This window comes from Pleurodeles waltl, chromosome 11 (genome assembly GCF_031143425.1).
Source record: "Pleurodeles waltl isolate 20211129_DDA chromosome 11, aPleWal1.hap1.20221129, whole genome shotgun sequence".
NCBI lineage: Eukaryota > Metazoa > Chordata > Amphibia > Caudata > Salamandridae > Pleurodeles > Pleurodeles waltl.
The window spans coordinates 2,610,289-2,633,019 of record NC_090450.1 but is presented as its reverse complement, the minus strand read 5'-3'; the positions used below and the strand labels follow the sequence as shown (position 1 = coordinate 2,633,019).

The 22,731-nt window shown below is 45.3% G+C and overlaps 1 protein-coding gene across 1 annotated transcript in view; it reads right to left on the bottom strand.

The window, feature by feature from the left end:
* The window catches only part of LOC138265202 (probable cation-transporting ATPase 13A4), a 146,176-nt gene that overhangs the window by 10,259 nt on the left and 113,186 nt on the right, over nt 1–22,731 (bottom strand). The window contains exons 19-26 of the mRNA XM_069212746.1: nt 19,228–19,394; nt 18,169–18,288; nt 15,040–15,119; nt 10,602–10,644; nt 9,155–9,264; nt 7,914–8,010; nt 5,017–5,089; nt 1,856–2,030 (exon numbers count right to left, since the gene is read on the bottom strand). Coding sequence (XP_069068847.1) covers nt 1,856–2,030; nt 5,017–5,089; nt 7,914–8,010; nt 9,155–9,264; nt 10,602–10,644; nt 15,040–15,119; nt 18,169–18,288; nt 19,228–19,394 — 865 coding nt within the window. The remainder of the gene's footprint in view (nt 1–1,855; nt 2,031–5,016; nt 5,090–7,913; nt 8,011–9,154; nt 9,265–10,601; nt 10,645–15,039; nt 15,120–18,168; nt 18,289–19,227; nt 19,395–22,731) is intronic.

Genomic DNA, 22,731 nt, shown 5'->3' with positions numbered 1-22,731 from the left:
TGGTTATTAGAGGACCTGCGAATAACTCCACTTTAACATTTGGTATCGTCAGTGAATTTCTAAGGTACTTTATTTTTACGTAAGTTAAAATGTTTCTTTAACCTTTGACTTTGTGAGTGAATTGCAATGTCTTTTTTAACCTAAAGTAATATCTTATTACAATATGTCTGCTGGAAACCCCCTGCTACTCATGCAGCCAGGCCTTTACCCAACCCCACCACGGGTTTCCTCACCCCAATAAGTGGCTAACCCCACCCCATGGAGCACCTCCCCACTTTCTTCCAAACTCCTGCAGGAGCAGGTGGGGGGCTGCACGGACTCCTGCAGGAGCAGGTGGGGGCTGCACGGACTCCTGCAGGAGCAGGTGGGGGCTGCACGGACTCCTGCCGGAGTGCTCGAGACAACACAGGGGCTACACTGACCCTTGCGGAACTGCAATGATGACAACTTTTGTGCTTTAATTTTTGCCCACAAGTGCCCCTTCTACCTGTTTCAAAAACATGTCCAGGAGTCGTGAACCGAGTCCCCAAGTCCTGTAATGACAGTTGCTACATTTCTCCTCATGTTAAGGCAGCTTTCAGTCCAGCGGGCCCAGTAATTCAAAATGTTTATTTTGTTTTTTTTTTCCCATTTGCAAACTGACTCAAATATAACTACACAGTAACTACTACCATTTTTGAGGTGCTTATATGTGAGCTAGGAATGATAAATCTACACAGGTGTCTCCAGCCAGTCCATTGTGAGCTACCAGTAGCTGCCAGATCCCCACAGAGCAGCTCCTGGCACTGAGTGCATTTTTAAACAAGTGCAGTCACATTTTCCTTTTAGGTTAAGGTAAGGTTGTGTTAATTGTACATTATTATCTTCAGGCTGCAGATGGCAGGGCCTGATAATGAGCAGAGCTCAGTCTGAATTATGACCCAGTCTGGGGCACAGAGGTGAAGAACTGGAGCACTGAGGTATTTAACTCTTACACAAAAGTCCTTGCCAACTCAATATTGGAGCATGAGAACAAAATTATGTTTCTGAATGCTGTTAAATGAGAGAAAATCGAAATAAAAAGTTACCTTAATTAGTAGGTTAACTATTCAGTTTAATTTGTTTGCCATTTCAAAGTGTCACATTTACAAACAGCAGACCTCTTGTTCTCGGTGGCCAGAAGACACTGTTCCATATATATAACGGAAAAATACAGTTTTTTTTATTTAAATAGCAGAAATATAAAGTGCAGAAAAATGTTCCAAATTGTTAACATTTTTGCACAACATTTTTCTGCACTTTAAATTTCTACCATTTAAAAAAAAAATTGTATGTTTGATTTATACATGCAACTGTGCCACATATGGTGAAATGTATGTCCTTTGCCACAGGTACATATGACACAGGCTTTCAGCTATCCATGGACATATCTCTTATTCATATGCACAAAAAGTTCGTACATCCCCACAGGCTACACTCTCCCTGGCATACATGGCAGCTCTGTGATAGTGTCTCTCGTCAAAGTATTTTGTTCAAACCATAGCATCTGGCTCTATGGACATTAGGCCTAAAGTCAATGAAGCGGGGTGTGGAGGCGTCTGGTAATAATGCCAAGTTGTTTAGCTTTTGGTAGTTCACAATGATTTTCACTGACCAGAAATAACTCTCACTACAGAAAAGGTTGGAGACCCCCTATCTACAGTCACCCGTATATACCAATATTCTTGATACTAAATTTTTGAAGGGCGTTATATAGAAGTTGATATTCTGGTAGTACACCTCTATGGGTCAGTTAATGAATTCAACAACATACTCTTGCAGAGGAGACATGTCTTGTTTAGCAGCACTGGTGCTACATCCAGTGACCCCCAGTTACCTGTAGATGTCATCTGCGTCGTACCACGGTTGCCTCTGGATCATGAGGAAGCCGTAGGTCTGCATGGCGGTGCTCCACAGGATGCTGTAGACCACAGAGAAAAACATGGGGGGACTGTTCAGCTGACCTGGTGGCCGGTATGGCGCCAACTTAGGCCACGGAGGAGTCGAACTCACTGGAAAAAAAGGAATGTTCATCATTTACTCACTCACAAAACAAAGTAAACCATCTTCTGCACGTTACGGCCCTACACAGCTGTTTTTCTGGGGGTGTTAAGTAGGATGGGGCCTTTAACAGCGGTTGTTGCCTTCCTTCTCCTTGCACTGTTCTGCTCGCACAAGTCACCCCCAAATAAAGCTGCAAAGAATGTGGAATAGGAGGCTTGATACAGTACAGGTTTCCAACAACTTGTCTAAAAGTCTTGAATTGGAGCTGCCCTGATTTTGCACTGATAGGTGCATGAAAATGATGTCCAATAATTATATTTTGTACTATTTATTCAGTCCAAATGGTACAAATATCAGAGCAAAATTGTACCTTGAGCAGTAATATGGCAATTTTCTTGTAAATTGGTTGTCCACCAAGGTATTTCTTGCGTTGTTAAGTGCAAAACCACTCTTAGGACACCCCGGTGCAGTAACGGGCTAAGCAGACTGCTTCATCAGGAATACCATAAGGGGACCTGCAGGGCTGTTCAACACACCCACCATACTGATAACCTTAAATCTGTGCATCTGCCCCTCACACTTCTTCTCCACCCCACTTCTGTAAGCAGCATGGGGGTGTGGGGGCTGGTGGTGTTAAGCAATATTCACATGGGCCCACATTGCACACAGCAGGCACACACGTGGAGGTAGAACAGAAAGGCAGGTGCCACAAGTGCTTGAAGAACTCTACTATGGGCTGGAGAGGAGGGGCTCCTGGCTCAACGCAGGCTGCACAGCCAACCAGCGGCTATTTCAGGGCTTTGCCAGGTGACCCGTCAATGACTCCAAAGGGACCTGCATTCCATTGACCTCAGGATAGCTGGCTACTCAAGAGTGATGGGTTTATTACATTTTCTAATCAAATGCCAGCTGAACACAAATGTAGCGGTAAGAACAAAGCTTTCTCAATTGCAGCGCCTAAGGTCTGGCGGCTAATCGGACCTTGAGATGCACCGTGGGACCTGCTAGACCTGCCTTGCGGATGCTGGAGGCTAATGTGCTGGCACCCAAAACATGCATCAAGTACCATAAGTGCTTGGTAACTTTCCAGCGAGTTACAGGGAGCGGGAGCTGGACGGCCACCAGACGACGGCAGCAGTGGTGCGGTTCATATTCTGGGCCTATAGCAATAGGGACAGCAGGGTACCAAAATACTGACTGACACAATATTGTGAAAGTAAGTCTGTAGACAAAATTAAGGTTTTACTATAATTAATTCTGCATGGAAGTACTTTGATAAAATATGCAGATACACACTTAGGAATAGGAATTGTTCGTTCACATAAGTTGATAATATTTGGAAGCCGACATTTCAGATACAATATTCTTGTACGACGATGTTCAGATCCTCAGTATACTGGCAGAGCCAAAGTAACTCCCTGTGGGCAGCCCTAGTAGTTACTACCTGCCCCAGTGGCCTTACATTATGTGGTGGTATTTGCTTCCCTCGTGTGCCACCCTCTGAATCCAGATGTACCAGCAGAATCCTGAGCTGGCCAATTGTTCCCACTGCTACAACAGTAGCTTCCCTCTGTCCACCAGCAGATGGCTCATGAACCTAGTCAGTCGTCGAAGTGGGCGGGATGGTAGGTGCATGACGTGCCTATACCTTTTGAATTTATGAAAAAACATTCTCCTGCTTGTCATAAAAAGACAACGGTCCCCGGGGGTGTTTAATCCAATACTTTAAATGCTTCAGCTGAAGTGTCATTCTGGGAGACTATTGTGCTGTGAAACTGAAGCCAGGTAGGCAGCTAAACAAGCCTTCCTGCTAGGGTGCCTTCTGCCTGGAAGAAATATAAATGTGCACAACGAGTTAATCTGCAAAAGTAAACGATAATCTGCAAATGTAAAGGATGCTTGGGAGCCGGTTCTGCCTTTAATTGATCAAATCACTCAAAGCTTTGTGATGACAAAGATTTAGGGGGTTATTCTAATTTTGGAGGAGGTGTTAATCCGTCCCAAAAGTGACGGAAAAGTGACGGATTTACCACCAGCCGTATTACGAGTCCATTATGTCCTATGGAACTCGTAATACGGCTGGTGGTATATCCGTCACTTTACCGTCACTTTTGGGACGGATTAACACTCCTCCAAAGTTAGAATAACCCCCTTAGTCCTTTTGAGTGGTTGTGAAAAGAGTTAACAACTGAGCTGTGAAGTGTGTGCTTTTAAATGTAATATTTGTATAGCTCTTACTACCCCTGGGGGTGTTGAAGGGACACTCATGGAAATAAAACGTACAGTCTAGGTATTACTAAAATCTATATTTTGGAAGCAACATTTTATCTTGAACCATTTTGCTCATTTTGTAGCAGTCTATCATATACTGAGTGTAATGAAAGTTTAAAATAATGCCTCACATATTCTTTCACAGGCTGTGACCTCGTGGCACCAAAAACACACAAGTCACTACTCCCCACTGAACCAACCAAGATTAGATTCTGTGGATTTCAGGTTACACGCATACCTCTGCAGTGAATATGTACTGTAGTGCATTTCCCACTGAGTAACAACAGTTTTTATTTATTTTCCATTTCAGCTTTTCATTTTTTAAATGTAGCTACCAGAGGGGAAAAAAACTAAAAAAAACTGGCAGAATATTTTTTTGCCTCAATTTGACCCTGCTCCACGGTCACTGACCCCTCCCCCACTGCATACAGCATCACAGTTTCCATACTTTTTTTTAAAGCATTTTGACCGCTGAACTCAGTGCACTTCAGATTCCCAAAAGTCTGTCCCCTGAACCAGGAAGAGCTTCAAACTCTTGCTTCCGCTCACAGGGAGAACTGTCAAGGGATGGCAAGTGTGGCTGTCACATCTCAGGGGCTCAATCTCCCAGACGCCTTTGCTTCCACCCACCATTACCTCTCCAAGAAGCTACATGCCTATGTTTGTGACACCCAGTCTTAGCGCACAGCTGACGAAACGTGTGCTCCTTGGAAGATGACTTACTTGTGAGAAAGATGACAAACATAATTGCAAAGTCGTGGACAAGAAACTGGTTGTTCCCGAAGATGTTACGGTGCTGAAAGGAATAAAAAGAACATTGTGTTGTTTTTGTAATTCTAGCAAGCATCCATATTGTTTATAAATACACAAGAGCATCTATTGTTTGTGTATTAGTGATCTAAGACATTTGATTTTCATCACAGCCTGGCACCTCCTGAAAAGACAACACAGAAGACGCCAAACCATCAACAGAAGTCATGGTCCTCAGAAATCTTTTGCTGACTCACCTTTGTGGTAAGTGTTGTGTAGTACACAAGCTGCTTCCTGAGATAGTACTGTGACACCACAAACAACAGCTGCCTTCTTTACACTACAGTTAACTCGTTTTATAGCGCTGCCTCTAATGTAAGGAGCTATGCTTCCGGAATGTGCCTGAACATCAGGACTACCTGAAGGCTTCTTCAGGAGCCTCTAAGTGCACCTTCTGGTTCTGTCCATATCTTGCCATCTTGCTGTCTATTCATTATTTCCATGGGTAGACACCTGTATGATCTCAGCCGCTGCCAGGCGCTTGAACCTGCCAGTGCTTGTTTGTGCTACCTTCAGACAGAACGAAGAGTGGAAGCTCAGGTTCGCTCTTACGAGCAGGACCAAGTCAGATTTTCTTATGGCTGGTCCCTGTTTGGAGGAGCAGAGTGAGCAAAAAAAATGGTGCACTGTAATGAGGCCTGGACGCTATCCAGCGGCATGGACTTTTCCAAGCACTATACCCCTCCCCTTTGTTATACATGTGATGCCCTAAGTGTGTCAGGTATGTAAAGAGGTGGGTATGTATGCAGGTATGTAGAGCTGTGGTCCATGCTCTTGGCGCCTCAGGTATCAATCCCTACCAAACTGGTGAACCCCCAAAAGGCTGAGATTTTCCTAGGGTTGCTTGAGTTCATGTAAGGAGATGTGGCCTGACACTTTCTATTGGCGCAGGACCACCTCTGATCTGCGTACGGCTGGTTCCTTGCCTGGAGAGGTAAAGTGCACAAACAGTGATGGGCTGGAATGCGGCCCAAGCCACTGCTAGAAGCTGAGATTATTACAAGCATTCTCCTCACTATCTTTCTGTTTCAGGTGGAGACAGCAAGACACAGGACCAGCTTGTCTTCTGTTTCACCTTTAGGAGAAAGCTACTAAGAAGAAGAGGGTAAACTCATATTTCCTCCTGTGGTACCACAATGGGGTCCAGTTTTGCTGCTGCAGACACATCCTGTCAGTCTGAAATGTGGTGCAGCTATGAGTAAAATACCGCATTTCGCACCATTTCCATTTTGTCAGTATCTGCTTCTGGGAAGAGCCTCAGGGTCCCCTCTCAAACATAGCTGTCCTCAGCACTTTCCAGTAATGCAATTCTGAGCTTCACTTATTCCTTTCATTTTGTTTCCATCCATCACCTTTCCATGTTATTTGTCACAATGGCTGGCCGTGTAGTGGTCCACACCTCTCCATCCACTTCTCCAGACCCCCCTCTGATCTCTCGTCCTTCCTAGTCCCTCTAACAAGACCCTTCCGTACTACCGCACATTCTATGAGATCTTGTGTCCCCATGCCTCCCTCCTGGGGTCTCAAATATACAGCCAGTGTATGTCTTCACCACCCAACACTGCAAATCTAACCCTAATTTTATCAACCTTGAGCACAGGAACCCAAAGCGGTGTTCCAAATTTAACCTTGGGATGTCCTCATTATGGGGTGCACCCGCGTCATCACCGCAGCCAAATAACTAATTATTGCTGTTCATTTCCATGTTCTGGATGAAATCTGCAGTTTTTGCACTACATCTAGGGCAAGAGCTTGTTAGACCCGATATAGTTAGCCCGCGTCTGGGGCAAGAGTTTGTTACCTCCAGGACAGTTACTCCATGTCTGGTGCAAAAGCTTGTCTAATCTGGCATAGTTACCCCATGTGTGGGACAGGAGCTTGTCTGATCTGGTATTGTTTCCCCACATCTGAGACAAGAGCTTGTCTGCCCTGGTATAGTCGCCCCACGTCTGGGACAAGAGTCTGTCTTTCTTGGTATAGTTGCCCCATGTCTTGGACTAGAGCTTGTCTGCCCTGATATAGTCACCCCACCTGGTATTCTTACCCCATGTCTGGGGCAAGAGTTTGTCTGTCTTGGTATATTGGCCCCACGTCTGGGACAAGAGCTTGTCTGCCCTGGTATAGTCACTACACAACTGAGACAAAAGCTTGTCTGCCCTGGTATAGTCGCCCCACATCTGGGACAACAGTTTGTCTGCCCTTGTATAGTTGCCCCATGTCTTGGACAACTCTTGTCTGCCCTGGAATAGTCACCCCACATCTGAGACAACGGCTTGTCAGCTCTGGTAAAGGTACCCCACATCTGGGACAAGAGCTTGTCTGCCCTGGTGGAGTTAACTCACGTCCTAGACGTGTGGGACAAAAGCATTCTGCCTTGGTATAATCCCCCCACGTCTGGGACATGAATGTGTCCCACTATCTAAGCTAGTTTCTGAGAAGTTAGGTATGTTCACTATGGAACAATAATATATATAACCTTGAACATTGCGGTGTTTGAAACTCTTTCACACATAAGCCTTCTCCCGTTTTGTGTCTTTCAAGGGTTCTAGATCTTCCTCTTGCTTTTGAACTCTGAAATGTCATGTGCATATGTTTGATACTTACCTTGTTCCTTGTTCCCATTCAATGATTGAACAATTCATCCTGACTTCTAAGACACTACAGACAATGTTTGCTTTCACAAGTGTTAAAACGTTTCACATTACAGAGGATTCACAGGTGCGCCCACCAGGAGAGGTGGCTTCCATGGTTGTGGACATGGTATTAACCTATAGCATTCATTAACTCATTCAACTTAGACCAGGCCTTACCCAGTACAGCAGCAGGGTGTTGATGTATTCAATGATACCAAACATGGACATGTACTTAAACATGCAAAAGGAGGTGACCAGAGCAGCCCTTCCTTCCCTGTGGAGACAAAAGGATGGATTCAATTACAACAGCTCCTACATGCAGCTCCAACTCAAACACACAGATTCATGCATGCATGGATGAATGCATTGGTTCCTGCACACTGATGCATTGATGCATTCATGTGCTCATGCACACTGATGTGCATGCATGCATTAGTGCAAACACGGGTCACTACACACTGATGTGCTTGCATGCACTGATGCAAACATGGGCTCCTGCACACTGAAGTGCATACATGCATGGATACAAGCTTGGGCTTCTGCTCACTGATGTATATGCATGTATAGATGCAAACATGGGCTCCTGCACACTGAGGTGCATACATGCATGGATACAAGCTTGCACTTCTTCACACTGATGTGCATGCATGCATTGGTGCAAGCATGGGCTCCTGCACACTGATGTGCATGCATGCATGGACATAAGCTTGGGCTCCTGTACACTGATATGTATGCATGCATTAATGCAAGCATGGGCTTCTGCTCACTGATGAGTATGCATGTATGGATGTGCGCGATACAGCGCATTCCTGTCCTTTCAGCCAGTGCCTGTGCACAATTTGCTGCTGAGGACCAATGCAGTCACACTTGCATTATATTGAAAGGGTGTCTGTGTTGCTGGCAGGATTTCATTTGTGCAGGAAGGGACACCTTCCTGCACAAAAAAATCCATGGACAAGTTTTTCTTATTCTAGGTGTGTTGCAGAATGTGGAAAAAAAATAAAAACATTTCTCATCGCTATGCCTCCCCTTCTGAGGTGTAAGGTTTGGCTCTGCCCCAGGTTTACAGGCTCTCGTAAATATGGGGATGGTCAAAACCCATAGGTGCTGCTTGCGAAGACCCACTGCAATGCCATGGAACGCCCCCTAAAGCACTGTAAGGCAACGCAGCGACTTGCACTGTTTTGTGTTACGCCTTATCTATGAGGCCATGAGAAGTTACAGAGGGTGGCTTTGTGTCGTCTGATAGCTATGATTGAGAGGCCTGTGCCACCACAGCGGCTAAGAAAGTGACACTCCAGGGCGCAGGTCGCTTGTAAATAGGTCTCATAGTGCTCCATGCCTTACAAAAGCTAACTGATTACTTATGCGTTAGTGGTGCTGGTTTCTACTGGAAGTGCACCAAGGTGTGAACTCACTTGATGAGGTCAGTGACGCAGCTTATGTTGGTGATGTTGGAGTTGAAAGGTGCAGCCACAGATGCCTCCTGCTCGGATATGGAGATCCCCGCATGGGCCATTTTCAAAGCCTGCAGAACAAATTGTTTCATATTTTATTACGGGAACTGCAGTAAAGTCAAGTGTTGCTCTCAGTGAAAACAACCGCAGCTTAGGCTTAGTAATAGAATACATCTTTCTGCCAGGAGTATATGAGGGCCCACTACCTCCCCCGGTTATCTGGAGAAGAGGCAAACTGCACCCATAGCATCCTTCCAGGAGGCGTTACATATCTATGGGATGATGACTCCGGCCAGAGGTCCCTGTACCCCTTCTCATCACCTGCACAGTATTTAGGAATCGTGCCCATCTCTGCTGGCCTTTCTTCTGGCCGGATTTAGCCTCCACCTAGTATTTAGCTTTATATCTCATTTTTCACTGAAAAAAGCTTCCCAGAAGAAATGTTTTCATCATTTCAAAGACCATCCAACTCCTTTCAAATTCCTTCCATATTTATCTTTCGATTGTATCTCAAAAACAGATGACCACTATTAGCCCACGAGTTTCGCGCAGAAACTAATGCTTTTCAAGGATAATAATTTAGGATGCTAAAAATAAAATTTGGGAAAAATGTAAAATACACATCAGTGTTTTTTTTTTTACATTTTTCATGTGCTCCTGCTGTGCGCTAAGGGCCTCATTTACAACGTTTTGGTGCAGGGCAGTACCGCAAGGCTGTGCTGCCTTGTATATAAAGAAGGGGCAGAAATGCGCCATATGTACAAGATACAGCGCATTCCTATTCCTTTTGCCAGCGCACAAACTGCTGCAGGCACAGTTGCCCCATGTTGCAAGGATGTCTGCGCTGTTGGAATGATTGGTTTGTGAAGGAAGGGGCACTGTCCTGCAGAAAAACAATCCCAAGAGAATTTCCCTCTTTCTATGTGGGCTGTAGAGGAAAGAGCGAGGAGAAATTCAGTCACTTCTTCTTGTTACTCCTCCCCTGTGAAGGCACACAGTTTTGATGCATTCCCAGGTTTACAGATCCTTGTAAATCTGGGAAAATGTCAAAATCCTTGGGTGTTACATGGGACCATCCGCCACACCACCCATGGAATGCCTCCTTGACAAAGAGTAAGGCAATGCAGCGATCTCGTCCTCCATATCAGTAAGGCCGCGTTGCCTCATAGATATAATCGAGAGGCCTGCACCACCGGAGTGTCATGTAAAGTGACACTCCAGCAGCGCCGTTCTCTTGTCAATGAGGCCCTGAGTCTAACTGAAGAATTTGACTGCCGGCTCCATACTACCTGCTGAGTTTGTTTGTTTAAAAACATTCAGCCACTTACAGAGCACTTTGGTAACTTTGCTTGACCCTGAAGGGCATGTTGTAGGCTAGGAACAGATTATTGGTAGTTGAATTACTTACAGCACAGTCATTAGCTCCGTCTCCGCACATTCCCACATAGTAACTAGAACAAAATATTAGAGAGAGACATTCGTTAGTACTGTGCCACCTTCTACCTGACTGAGGTACACTCAAGATGTCTACAACATCAAGCCCCGAGACTGCTTTCGAGAATTCTGAGCACACACACCACGAGGAGGCCTGGGCATCATTACAACACACTTACAAAGCACAGTAATCATCTGATCCGAGAGAACAGTTTCATGATGATGCCTCCTCCAAGATGGCTACCGAGACTGCCAACAGCCCCGGCGCTGACATCAGAGAGGTCTGTGCAAAGCGCAGCCCATAGCTGACCCTTAGGGTTGGAAATGTGAGTGCATAGAGCTCTGAGAGCCAGATATACACTTGCTTTTGATGGTCGCAAACCCACCCATTCACTACATGAGAGGTTTGCGACAGATGAAAACATATTTGGAACATAATAGACCCTTCTAACAATTCACAAAGGTTTCTATGAATCATTAAACAGGTTGGAAAATTGATACCAATTCACAATTTTGAAGGGGTGTCTTAAGGGTGTTCCTCATAAATTACAAATTGGTAACGTGTATTTATGCTTTGCAGTCCTAATACTGGTCACAAACTATTGAATAGTTACCGACTCCCAATTTGTGTGGTAACTCATTCGCAAAGGGGAAGAGATCCCTTCGGACACCTTCAACTTTATGAATCATGGTGGGAGGTTCAGGGATGGTAGGCAGCGGTCCAGGGTATCACATCCACCTCTCACTGAAGTCTTCCAAAACAATTTTTTTTTTTTTTTTTTAAAGCAGCCTCACTTCCTTAAAGAAACTCGGACTGCTTTTAAAAAAAATATAATTTGTAAATACTTTTACAGGGATGGTGGTCTGCTGTCCTTTGTATGTCATGATCCCTGTGAACCTAGCCAGTTTGCAAACAACTTAATGAACGTTGACTAGACAAGTTATTCTTCGACTCCCTATGAACTTTTATTTCACACAGTGTGTTGTATAGCCAGTTTAGTGATCTCTCTAGGCACGTTATTTTAGCTACTAGACCGGCTGCTATAGCCCCTTAGCCTAGTTACATTTTATTCTGCTTCATTTTATTATTTGAGAATCGGACACATTTGTGGTGGTGTTTTATTTTCTTTATCTAGTTGTCCTTTCACCTTGGAAAGCATCACATTTCTTAGCACAACTTTCTTTCACTCTGTGCTTTCCTCAAGGCTGCAGCGAGACAGGGTTGTCAGGACAAGTGGAACACTGCATTTCTAACATTAACAGAAACATGTATTTTTACGTAGGGACAATTTCTCGGAACATCAGTTGTTTTGTCATAAAAACATTTACCTGTCCCATGCCAGATGACCACAACTGCATGCTGTCTGAGTTCTTCACAACTGCTTGCTGAGACCACCGGTTCCCTGGCCCGCATGGGGATGGTGTCTCTAAAGATAACAGGCCTCTTTACCACTGTCATACTCAGGTATGTGGGATGATGTCTTCCGAGTGGGAATCCTGAAGGGCGGATTAGCGCTTATCCTGCTGTGCTCTAACATAGCTTAGGTAGGAATTTCATATATTCTGCATCGTGACAGTATGGTGGGACATTTCCTGTGTTTCACTTTTCTTGTCACCATTTTGCTTCTAGTATGTTACATCATTCTGAATATTGCATTCATACCTTTTAGCTACAATTCAATAAATCTTATTGAACCATTCTCTGCCTCTGGTTGTCTTTGCTTGTGTGAAACTAAAAGAACTGAGAGAAAAGTATGAGATCTGATCCACCACGATTTCTCTGAGAAGAATAATGTCATAATCCTGATTGCCACAAATCGTCCCTATACTTGGGCAGAGATAAGGCGCTGCTAGCTGGCTGGAAATGGATTAGGCTGACAGTTTTGGTGTGAGATTCACCTCAGTTCCCCACAATTCAGATGATGCTGCTGCTCAGATCCAGCAGCCTCACTGGTACAATGAGAGCCAACGCGACAAGTGAGCTATTAATACAAAGGTCAGTTTGCAAAATAATTTACTAGTCTCACAATGTTGGCACACAAATGACAGACACTTTTGTGCAGCAAGGACATTAGGAAATCTGGCCCCAAGTTCATATCAAGGCAAACCCATTTGAACAATGCCTGTGTTCTCAGCCAATTAATTTATATATGTAGATATGTGGCATTTCTATAACTGGAATCTGGCCAGAAGGCAGTGGAGTGATATAAAAGGTCAAAGGCAAGTTTAAAGTAAATGAGCGATACAAGAGGTGACTGGGAGAGTAGTGGTGAAAACCAGGATCGTACCTCCAGAGGCTGGTGTTTGGAGTGTTATACACCCTTAAAAATGTATTCTGTAGTAAATAGTTGGGTACTTATGCTGTTAGTCAGGTAATATGGAGTGTCTGTTGGATTTCACCTGGGATTTTTACATTTCCACCCTTAAAAAAAGCACACACTCTTGTCTGTGTTTTGAAGGCCCTAAAATATGTTGATAAGTCTAAAAAATGTGTTTTAAATGCCCCTAACAATCCACACTCTTCTCTCTTTCCACTGCCTTTAAGAACCCATATTGTCCTGCTTCTCATATAATGTGCTTTAAAAGGATGTCCCTGTGTCACTTTTGGGAAATCTGAAGCTCTCACCCCTCCAATCACCCTGACCAAGCCACGTCCCCGGTGAAAGCTCCCAAAGTTGTTGCTTTGTCCCATTGCCACTCCCAATGTCATCTAACAAGTAGCAGTGCATACTGTAACTGTATTGGTAAAACTAATCAGGCAAGTGTGAAAACTTTGTCTAAAGGAGAGATTTTATTTGTTAGAAAACACATACAGATGCATGTATGTATACGTTATTTCTATAGAATGAAACTAACCAAACGGCAACAAAGCGCTGCAGGGTCAAAGACAAGCATGAAGTCAACTGTTGGGAAGTATCTGGGTACTGGAAAGAGGCGCGTCTGCAACTCTTTCCTAAATTGGAACAGCATTGGAACAGTCCTCATGGATACAGGATGTTGCTCCATATCCTGGGAGCACAGATGGAAAAGAGCTGTTGTCTTGATCTTTTCTTTATTACACTTCTTAGTCCACAGTCTGATGGTGTCCTGGCTGCGAGTGTGCCGAGAACCGCCACAGATGGTGGGCTTGCCTGTAAGGTAAGTGGGGTGCCGGTTGTGGTGACTTTGTAAATAATGCACCTGGTTTGAAGATGCTGAGGCCAGCAAGGGGAGCCAATAGAGTTTCATCAGAATGGGGGTGATGTGACCATATTCTTCAGGCCCTAGATGAGTCATGCTGCAGTGTGTAGAATGCCCCTAAGGTATGCCAGTGTGGGTCTGGGAGGCCTTGGAGTAGGGCCGTACCACCATCCAGATATGCGAGTACAACATGATTGAAATGGTGTCAACTTTAAAAGCACAGGTCCTACATGATTGTTGAGACTGGCTGTGCTGTACTTGTGTTTGTTGACAATCTTGTCGATCACGATGTATCACTTGAGAGTATCACATCAAAAGAGTGCACCAACACGCTCATTTTGTGCTGATAGATGCTGCACTGCTATGTTTCTTGAAACTGTTTTTCATAAAAGCTTTTGAATATATTTTATTCACCATTTGGTTCTTTGCATGTACAGCATTGGTACTAGGGACCAGTATGTTTTTTGTTATAGATCTCAGTGTTGAACACATCTGGGCTTGAGATCTTCACGATCAGCATAGAGAGGAGTGTTGACCATCGGACCACAGTCTCCATGTACTCGTCATGTACAGCAAGAATGCATTTGAGAGTTTCCTGAGATTCTGTTGAAAAAGCATACACCCAGGTAATCTTGGTCTTGGTGATATGGTCTCCATGTGTATTATTGATTTTATCACTACAAATGTACTTTCTGAAGCCTTTCCATTTCTATTTCTACATTATCCTTTGCTCTTTTGTTTTTGTCACCCAGTCCACAAGTACGAGTGATACTATTTTGACTTACTTCAGTCACAGAAAGGGCTTTACAGCTTGCATAATTGGATTGGAGGCAGGGATGAATTAATGCTCCTTGAAACAGTATTATTGATGCTTTAAGCACTGTATTTACACATATGGTAACGTGCAAGATCTGAGTGCCTCTGATCATAATTTGCCCGGACACCACATAAATTGATTTCTAACAAAAGTCCACCAAATGCTTTATAAAATATGGGTTGATCAGTGCTTTTATGGACAGTCTACACAGGCCACCAACCACAGGGCACAGGTAGAGCAACTTTTGGTTTGTCAAACTTGGATCCTTTGAAGAGCCCACTAAACGAGCATTGGTTCAGTAGTGGACACCGAGAGCATCCAAGCACTCACACAAGATATGTACCCAGATTCAAACCACATGACTGAAAGCTCCAAATAAAACTAAATAAAGCTTTCCTTCTCAGATTGAACCTACTCCAGTTTGCGATACTCCTCGATGATGGTTGACTTCTGCCCGGGAGACATTCTGGCATAAACGGTCCCATTCATCAGTAACTGCAAAATACAAGGAAGATCTTATTAGAGACACCAAAAGATAAACTTTGTGAGAGGTGTTTGGAAGCAGACATCCACCAAAGGTTCTGCCATGTTTTACCAAGAACAACAATACCATTTAGACAAAAGTTCTGCTAGAGTAAACCAGTGGTACCCAGGGACTTCAGCAGGCTGTGCAGATGCAGAAAATCTGGAGGTTGAACGTCACAAGGATAAGGACATAAAACACAGCAAGACATGGGGCCATATTGCACAATGCAGCACACTTTACTGATTTGCGCCGGGCGCACCTTTCAAAAAGTGTGTCTTGTGCAGACAAGGAGAGTGCGCTGAATTAGATAGGATGCACTGCCCCAGGTTAGCTGCAAACTTGCACTGCTCTGGGTGCAACGCATTCAAGTGAAATACCATGCAGCTGTGGAGCAGCCGCTCCGTGTTCCACTGTGCAGGCGGTAACTTCCTGCACTTCTAAGAGGGGTGAGAGGTCCCCTTGCAGATGAGTGCAATGAGTTACTATGCCTGCCTGCAAGGGGTTGTCTGAGGGGGTCCATAGAAACCCCTTTCCCAGTCCAAAGAGCTGGCATCAGGTAGCACACTGTCAATGAACCTCCTGATGGCTTCTTTGCCTCTGGGTCCGCATTTATATTATGGCGCAGGTGCAGAGACAAAGCGATTTCCTCATTTGCATGGGATCACACCTCCATGCAAATGAGCGAATGCCCTGTGATAATAGCGTGGGTGCTATATGTCCACAGAATAGTGACAAGTCAACCTTTGTGAAGGGCCTCCACGGTACGGTAACCTGCGTCTTTGTTAACTTTTAAAACGTTAAAACTAAAAACTATTGTTTTTTCTAAATCTGCAGACCATGCAACCGCATAGGGACCACGTTGTAAAAGGTGGCAAATCCATAACTATGTGGAATACATTCCAACTGCAAAATCACATAATTCCACTGACCTTATGATAGATAAATAAATGAGGCAGCTGGGATGCTAGGAGATAGGTTGCTTGGGGTGTACTTTAAGGGCCCATTATTGGTCAGATATGTCAATCAAGTCTGGTCTCGCCCTCGAGGAGGTGGGCTTTTGATCCATGTTGAGAAGATAGGTAGAGATGTTGTAGGCTTCACATTGGGAGGGAGCACAATCCAGTGAAATGGGGCTAGAGTGAGGAATAACCAATGGAATGACGAGCAGTGGGGCAGTGGTGTTCAGAAGCTTAGGCGGTGGAGGCTGGCAGAGCACTGTAGTCAGGAAAGTGAGTGTAGAGAGAATAAGTCAGATGAGGGATGGTTCATGAAGTGACTTTAAAGTCACAACAAGGAGCTTGCACTGTGCTCTGATGCTCACAGAAAGAAGTCCTTCTCTCCATGGGGCTGTGTGAGGTGGTTGAGATGGAGGGTGAAGGTAATGGGAGTTTGCAAGTTCATGATTTTTCTGAAACTATTCCAAAGCTCAAGCAAGGCCACATACACGAAAGGAGGAGCACACAAAGGTCTGCAAGCACCATGTCTTTGTGGGTTAGTCCATTAAAGTTGAGCCGGAAGAAACAGGAAATGCAATATTGTAATGTGCTGCGATGTGATGTGGGTGCAGGCATGCTCACGTGTGGAACTCATGTCACCTATATTCTATATGCAAAAAACACTTATTTCATGACTAGGCAGAAGTGTATGTGGCTCCCTCTCCAGTGGCCAGGTAGGTACATCGGCACTAAATGTGAATCGGATTCCATTCGCACGATGAGATTTGGTGCTCAAAAGGTCTTGGAGTCTCATTCCAAGATTCATGATAAAGGAGAGGTGATACCACACCAGGGGAGTGCCAATACCACTAGGATCCATGCAAGAGGAGAGGTGATACCACACCAGAGGAGTGCCAATACCACTAGGATCCACGCTAGAGGAGAGGTGATACCACACCAGAGGAGTCCAGATACCACCAGGATCTACGCTAGAGGAGAGGTAATACCACACCACAGGAGCACTGATACCACTAGGATCCATGCAAGAGGAGAGTTGATACCACACTAGAGGAACACTGATGCCACTAGGATCACTCCAAGAGGAGACGTGATACTACACCAGAGGAGCATTGATGCCACTAGCACCCACGCAAGAGGAGAGGTGATACCACACCAGAGGAACACTGATGCCACTAGGATCCGTGCAAGAGGAGAGGTGGTACCACACCAGAGGAACACTGATGCCACTAGGATCCACGCAAGAGGAGAGGTGATACCACACCATAGGAACAATGATGCCACTAGGATCAATGTAAGAGGAGAGGTGATACCACACCAGAGGAGCACTGATGCCACAAGGTTCAGAGCAAGAGGAGAGGTGATACCACACCAGAGGAGCACTGATGCCACTAGGATCAATATAAGAGGAGAGGTGAAACCACACCAGAGGAGCACTGATGGCACTAGGATCCACGCAAGAGGAGAGGTGATACCACACCATAGGAGCACTGATGCCACTAGGATCCGCACAAGAGGAGAGGTGATACCAAACCAGAGGAACACTGATGCCACTAGGGTCCACACTAGAGAAGAGGTGGTACTACACCAGGGAGGTGCCAATACCACTATGATTCAAGCTAGAGGAGAGGTGAGACCATGCTACATGAGCGCCGAAAGTGCTGGGTGTTCTAGGTGTGATATTTACCAAGTGGGGTTTTATCTCTCTCTGATTTCTGTACACTGCAATGGGAGATAACAAAGTTAACCTGGCAACATTCATGAAGGAAAAAAATCTGTTTGAATGTTAAAGGACCAGTTGGATTTCTGTTTCAGAAGCAAACTGAAGGCATGTTTGGTTAGCTTTTGAAGGCTGAGTTTTGTTGTAGTTATATAAGATACAATACACAAATAAGGACTATGCTATTTCATGAACATGTAGTGATGTTCTTGTAACTGTCAGAGTGGCACACGCTGAGAACGCTCCTGTCTCCATGGCTACCACATGGTTGGTGGTGGTCATACCTCTAATAAAGTTCTACTTTCTTTAATGAGACTGTGTTGTAATAAGTTTCATTGCACTTACCTTTGGTAGCAAACTGTAGAAGTACTTCTCTAAGTTTGTGTAGGTTTTTCCACTCATAGCAAAGTGGTACTCCTTTTCACCACTAACAACGTAGCTGTCATCCACTTTAATCTGGTTACCCTACAAGAATGCACAAGAAAACTTTAACAATCAGGTATATGAAGGTGAATGAATGCTTGAATAAGTGGATGGACTAGTGCGTGAGATACTGTGGATTTTACATGTGAGTGGGGGCCTGATTAAAGTTTGGCGGATGGGTTACCACGTCACAAACATGACAGATATCCGTCCGCCGTATCACAATCCCATTATAGTCTATGGAGATATTAATACAGTGGGTCTGATATCCGTCACGGTTGTAATGGACTAAACCTGTCCGCCAACCTTTAAATCTGAATGAGTGTGAGGGGGTGGGAGACTGAAGTACTGAAGTAATTCTAGCTCAAGTCACCCAGTAAGTATTGAATAAATGGATGATTTGGTGGCTAACTGACTCAGGAGGTGATCATGTGAGTGGGTGAGACAGTGAGGAGTGGCCTGGTGAGTGTTGAGTGAAAGGTTGGATGGCAGTAAGAGAGAGTTCGTGAAGGAGTAAGGGAGTAAGTACTGAGGGAGGTGAATATGTGAATGAGTGAGTTAGAGAGAAATAAATGTGTTGTTAGCTTGCCAGTAAACAAGTGCAGAAAGAGTGGGCTAGTGAATGAGGATTAAGAGGGGGTGAATATGAAAATGAGTGAGACAGTGAGCAGGTGAGTGAGGTGTGAGGTTGTGACTCTTGAGTGAACATGCAAGATTGCAAATTAATGAGTGTGTTGAAGACAGAAGGAGTGAGTGAGTATTAAGAGGAATGAATATATGAGTGAGTGAGTGAGTGAGTGAGCAGGTAAGTGAGGTGTTAGCTCGGAAGTGTTGAGTGAATGAGTGCAGAAGGAGTGAGCAAGTGAGTGAATATTGAGAGATGGGTGAATATGTGAGAAAGTGGGTGAGTGAGTGAGTGAGTGAGGGATTGTTTCCACAGTACCATTGCCTTCCTTTGCACAACAGCTGGACATTACTCACATCTGTGTCGTCATTGTCAACCTCCGCAGGGTATTCTATTGGCTGCCAGGAAACCGACGCAGGGGTGGATCCTTCCGGGGCGCACGCTTCAACGAGTATCACTTGACTGTTCTTCGGGATCATGCCACACTTCCTGGCAACGGTGGTTGCTGTCTGAATGTTGTCACCTGGATAAAGTAATCAGAGGGGAGAACACTCATAGAGCATTGTTACTGTATGGCATACGACTCTAAAGGTCACTCAGAGTCACCTGGAGTCTAGAGAGAGCATGGGACCTTGGGACAACAACAACTGTTTGGAAACGTTACACCAATTATTTTATGTTTTGGGGATATGCTTTTTTTAAATAACAGACCAAGAACTTTCGTATTGAGTTTCCGGATCACCCTGACTCTGCCTTCAGGTGACCCTCTTTTTCATCACTACAAAACTTTGGGGCAGATTTAGGAAAAGGGGTACTGCACCCAGTGAAGAGCCACTTTCCTTGTGCCCCTATGCGCCCCCTTCCGCCACCATGTGTGTGCCATATCTAAGATATGGTGCACCATGGTGTAGGGTAGGGGGCAACAGCGTAAACATTTTGGATGATATTGATGTCCTCTGCAGGACTAGTGCCACAATCTTGGCGCTGACCCTGAACAGTACATAGGGGCCCATTGAATTCAATAGTATGCCCTGTAGGAAAGTGCCATCCTTCTTAGCAAGTTACCCCCAATTTCTGCCTGTTTGTCAGTGTGTTTTGGCTGTCTCACTGGGATCCTGATAGCCAGGACCCCAGTGCTCATAGTTTGAGACCTATTTGTCAGTGTGTTTTGGCTGTCTCACTGGGATCACGCTAGCCAGGACCCCAGTGCTCATAGCTTGTGGCCAATATGTTTTGTCAGTATGCTTGGCTGTGTCACTGGAGTTCTGCTAACCAGAACTCCAGTGCTTATGGTCTCTCTACTTACCACATTTGGCACTATAGCTTAGTGACTCCATATTCCAATTCAGATTGGCACACTGGGCCCCCTTATAAGTCCCTAGTATATGGTACCTAGATACTCAGGGCATTGAGGTTCCAGGAGATCCTTATAGCTGCAGCATTTCTTTTGCCACCCATAAGTAGCTCAGACAAACACTGCTTCAGGAGTACCTCTGCAGCCTAGTGAAATAGTGCACCCACTATTTCAAAGCCATTTTCACTGCACCAGGTAACTTATAAGTCACCCATGTGCCTAACCTTTAGTCACTGAAGGCAAGGTGCAAAGTTACTGTGTGTGAGGGCACCCTGGCACTAGCAAAGGTGCCCCCATGTTGTCCAGGCCCAATTTCCCAGACTTGGTGAGTGTGGGGACAACATTATAAGCGTGCACTACATATACGTCAATACATATATGTAGCTTCACAATGGTAACTCCGAATATGACCATGTGAGGTGTCTAAGATTGTGAAATTAAACCTCCAATACAAATCTGGTATGGGGGGGGGCAATTCCATGCACTCTGGGGGCTCCACCATGGACCCTTAGTACTGCCAGACCAGCTCTCTGAGGTTTCCAGTGTAGCCCCAGCTGATGCCACCTCACAGAAAGGTTTCTTGAGCAGCTCAATCCCAGGAAGGCTGAACAATGCATTTTATTATATAAACGGTGTTACTCCCTCTCCCAATGGAAATAGGTGTTACAGGTATGGGATGGGTATCCTCCCAGAGCCTCTGGAAAGGCTTTGAAGGGCACAAACGGTATCCTCCTTGCATAATTTAGACTTCACTGGTTCAGGAACCCCTCAGTCCCTGCTCTGGCGCGAAACTGGACAAAGGAAATGGAAGTGACCACTCCCCTGTCCATCACCACCCCATTGCTGGTGTCCAGAGCTCATCCAGATTGTCCCTGGCGTTAGCCATCTTGGATTTCACAGTGTGGGGATCCTCTGTGAGCATTTGAGTGGCCAGTGCCAGTAGGCGACGTCAGAGACCCCGTCTGATAGGTGCATACCTGGGTAGGTAGCTAATCCCCCTCTCATGGCTATTTAGGGTCTCTTATCTGAATGTTTCTTCAGATTCGGTTTACAAGACTCCAGCAGGACTCCTCTGCATCCTCTGCTTCAGCTTCTGACCATTGGATCAAACACAGACTGCTCCAGGAACCTGTGTAACTGCAACGAAGTATCCAGGAAGGCTACTGTGACCTGCAACTTCAGCTCCAGCCAGCAACTGCAACAGTTTCCAGTTTGTGCATGCTCCGAGGACTGCCTGTCTTCATTCTGCACCGGATGAACTGAAGGAATCTCCCGTGGAGTGACAAAGTCACTTTCCTGCTTCAGAAGACACCTCTCTGCAATGACGACCGGTACTCTGGGACTCCTCTCCTGTTGACGAGCATGATCCCTGGCACACAGGTGGTGGACTAAAGCGATCCTGACTGTCCAAATTTGGTGGAGGTAAGGGCTTGCCTCCCAGTGCCAGACAGTACCTTTGTGCATTGTGTCTTCTACAGCTTCTCCTGTGCACTTCTATCAAACGTTTTTCATGAACAGCGTACCTCAGCTCCCCAGCACTCTATCCTGAGACGCTCAGCTCCCTGAGTTGTTCTCCGGCAGCGTGGGATCCCTTTGTGTAGTGCTGTGACAACTGCACTTTGCAACTCTTTTGTCCCCGTGTCCTGGGACTCCTGTGGGTGCTGCCTGTAATTCTGAGGGCTCTCTGAAGTGCTGAGAGCCTCCCTCTGTCTCCTCAGTCCGAGTTGAGACCCCAGGTCCCTCCTGGGTCCGGCCAGCTCCTCTTTGAAGCATTTTTTGTGTGAACCAAGGCTTGTTGGCCAAATCCAGCGACACAAACAGCCTGCATCCAGCAACATGGGACATCACTTGCACCAAGCAGGAACCCGCAGCTATCTTTTTTAACCTGAGAATCCACTTTTGCACCTTCATCCAGGTTGGCAGGGCTCCTGTTCTTCCTGGACTCTTCATTGACTTGTGGACTTGATCTTCTCTCTCCACCGGTCTCCAGGTCCAAGAATCCATTGTTGGTTTCTTACAGACTTGCTTGGTTCTTGCATAATCCTGTACTATGACTTCTAGTGTGTTCTTAGGAAACTTGCTGTACTTTACTCCTGTTTTCATGGGCTCTGGGGTGGTGTACTTTACTTACCTTTGGTGTTTTCTTACACTCTCAGTGCCCCTCTACACACTACGGTTGCATAGGGGGGAATCCGACTTTCGCATTCCACTATTTTAGTATATGGTTTGTGTTGCTCCTAGGCCCATTGCAATGTATTGTGTTTTTAACTGTTTGGGCTATTCTATGACTGTTTACTTACCTGATTTTGGTTACTAGTGTATATATTGAGTATGATACTTACCTCCAGAAGGAGTATTGCCTCTAAGATATTTTTGGCCTTGTGTCACTAAGGTGGGTCACTGGACCTGGTATAAGGTGTAAGTACCTCTGGTACCCATTAGAAACCAGGCCAGCTTCTCACATGCCCCCTTTCAACGTCTTCTCTGAGCAAGCGTTAAAAGTGCT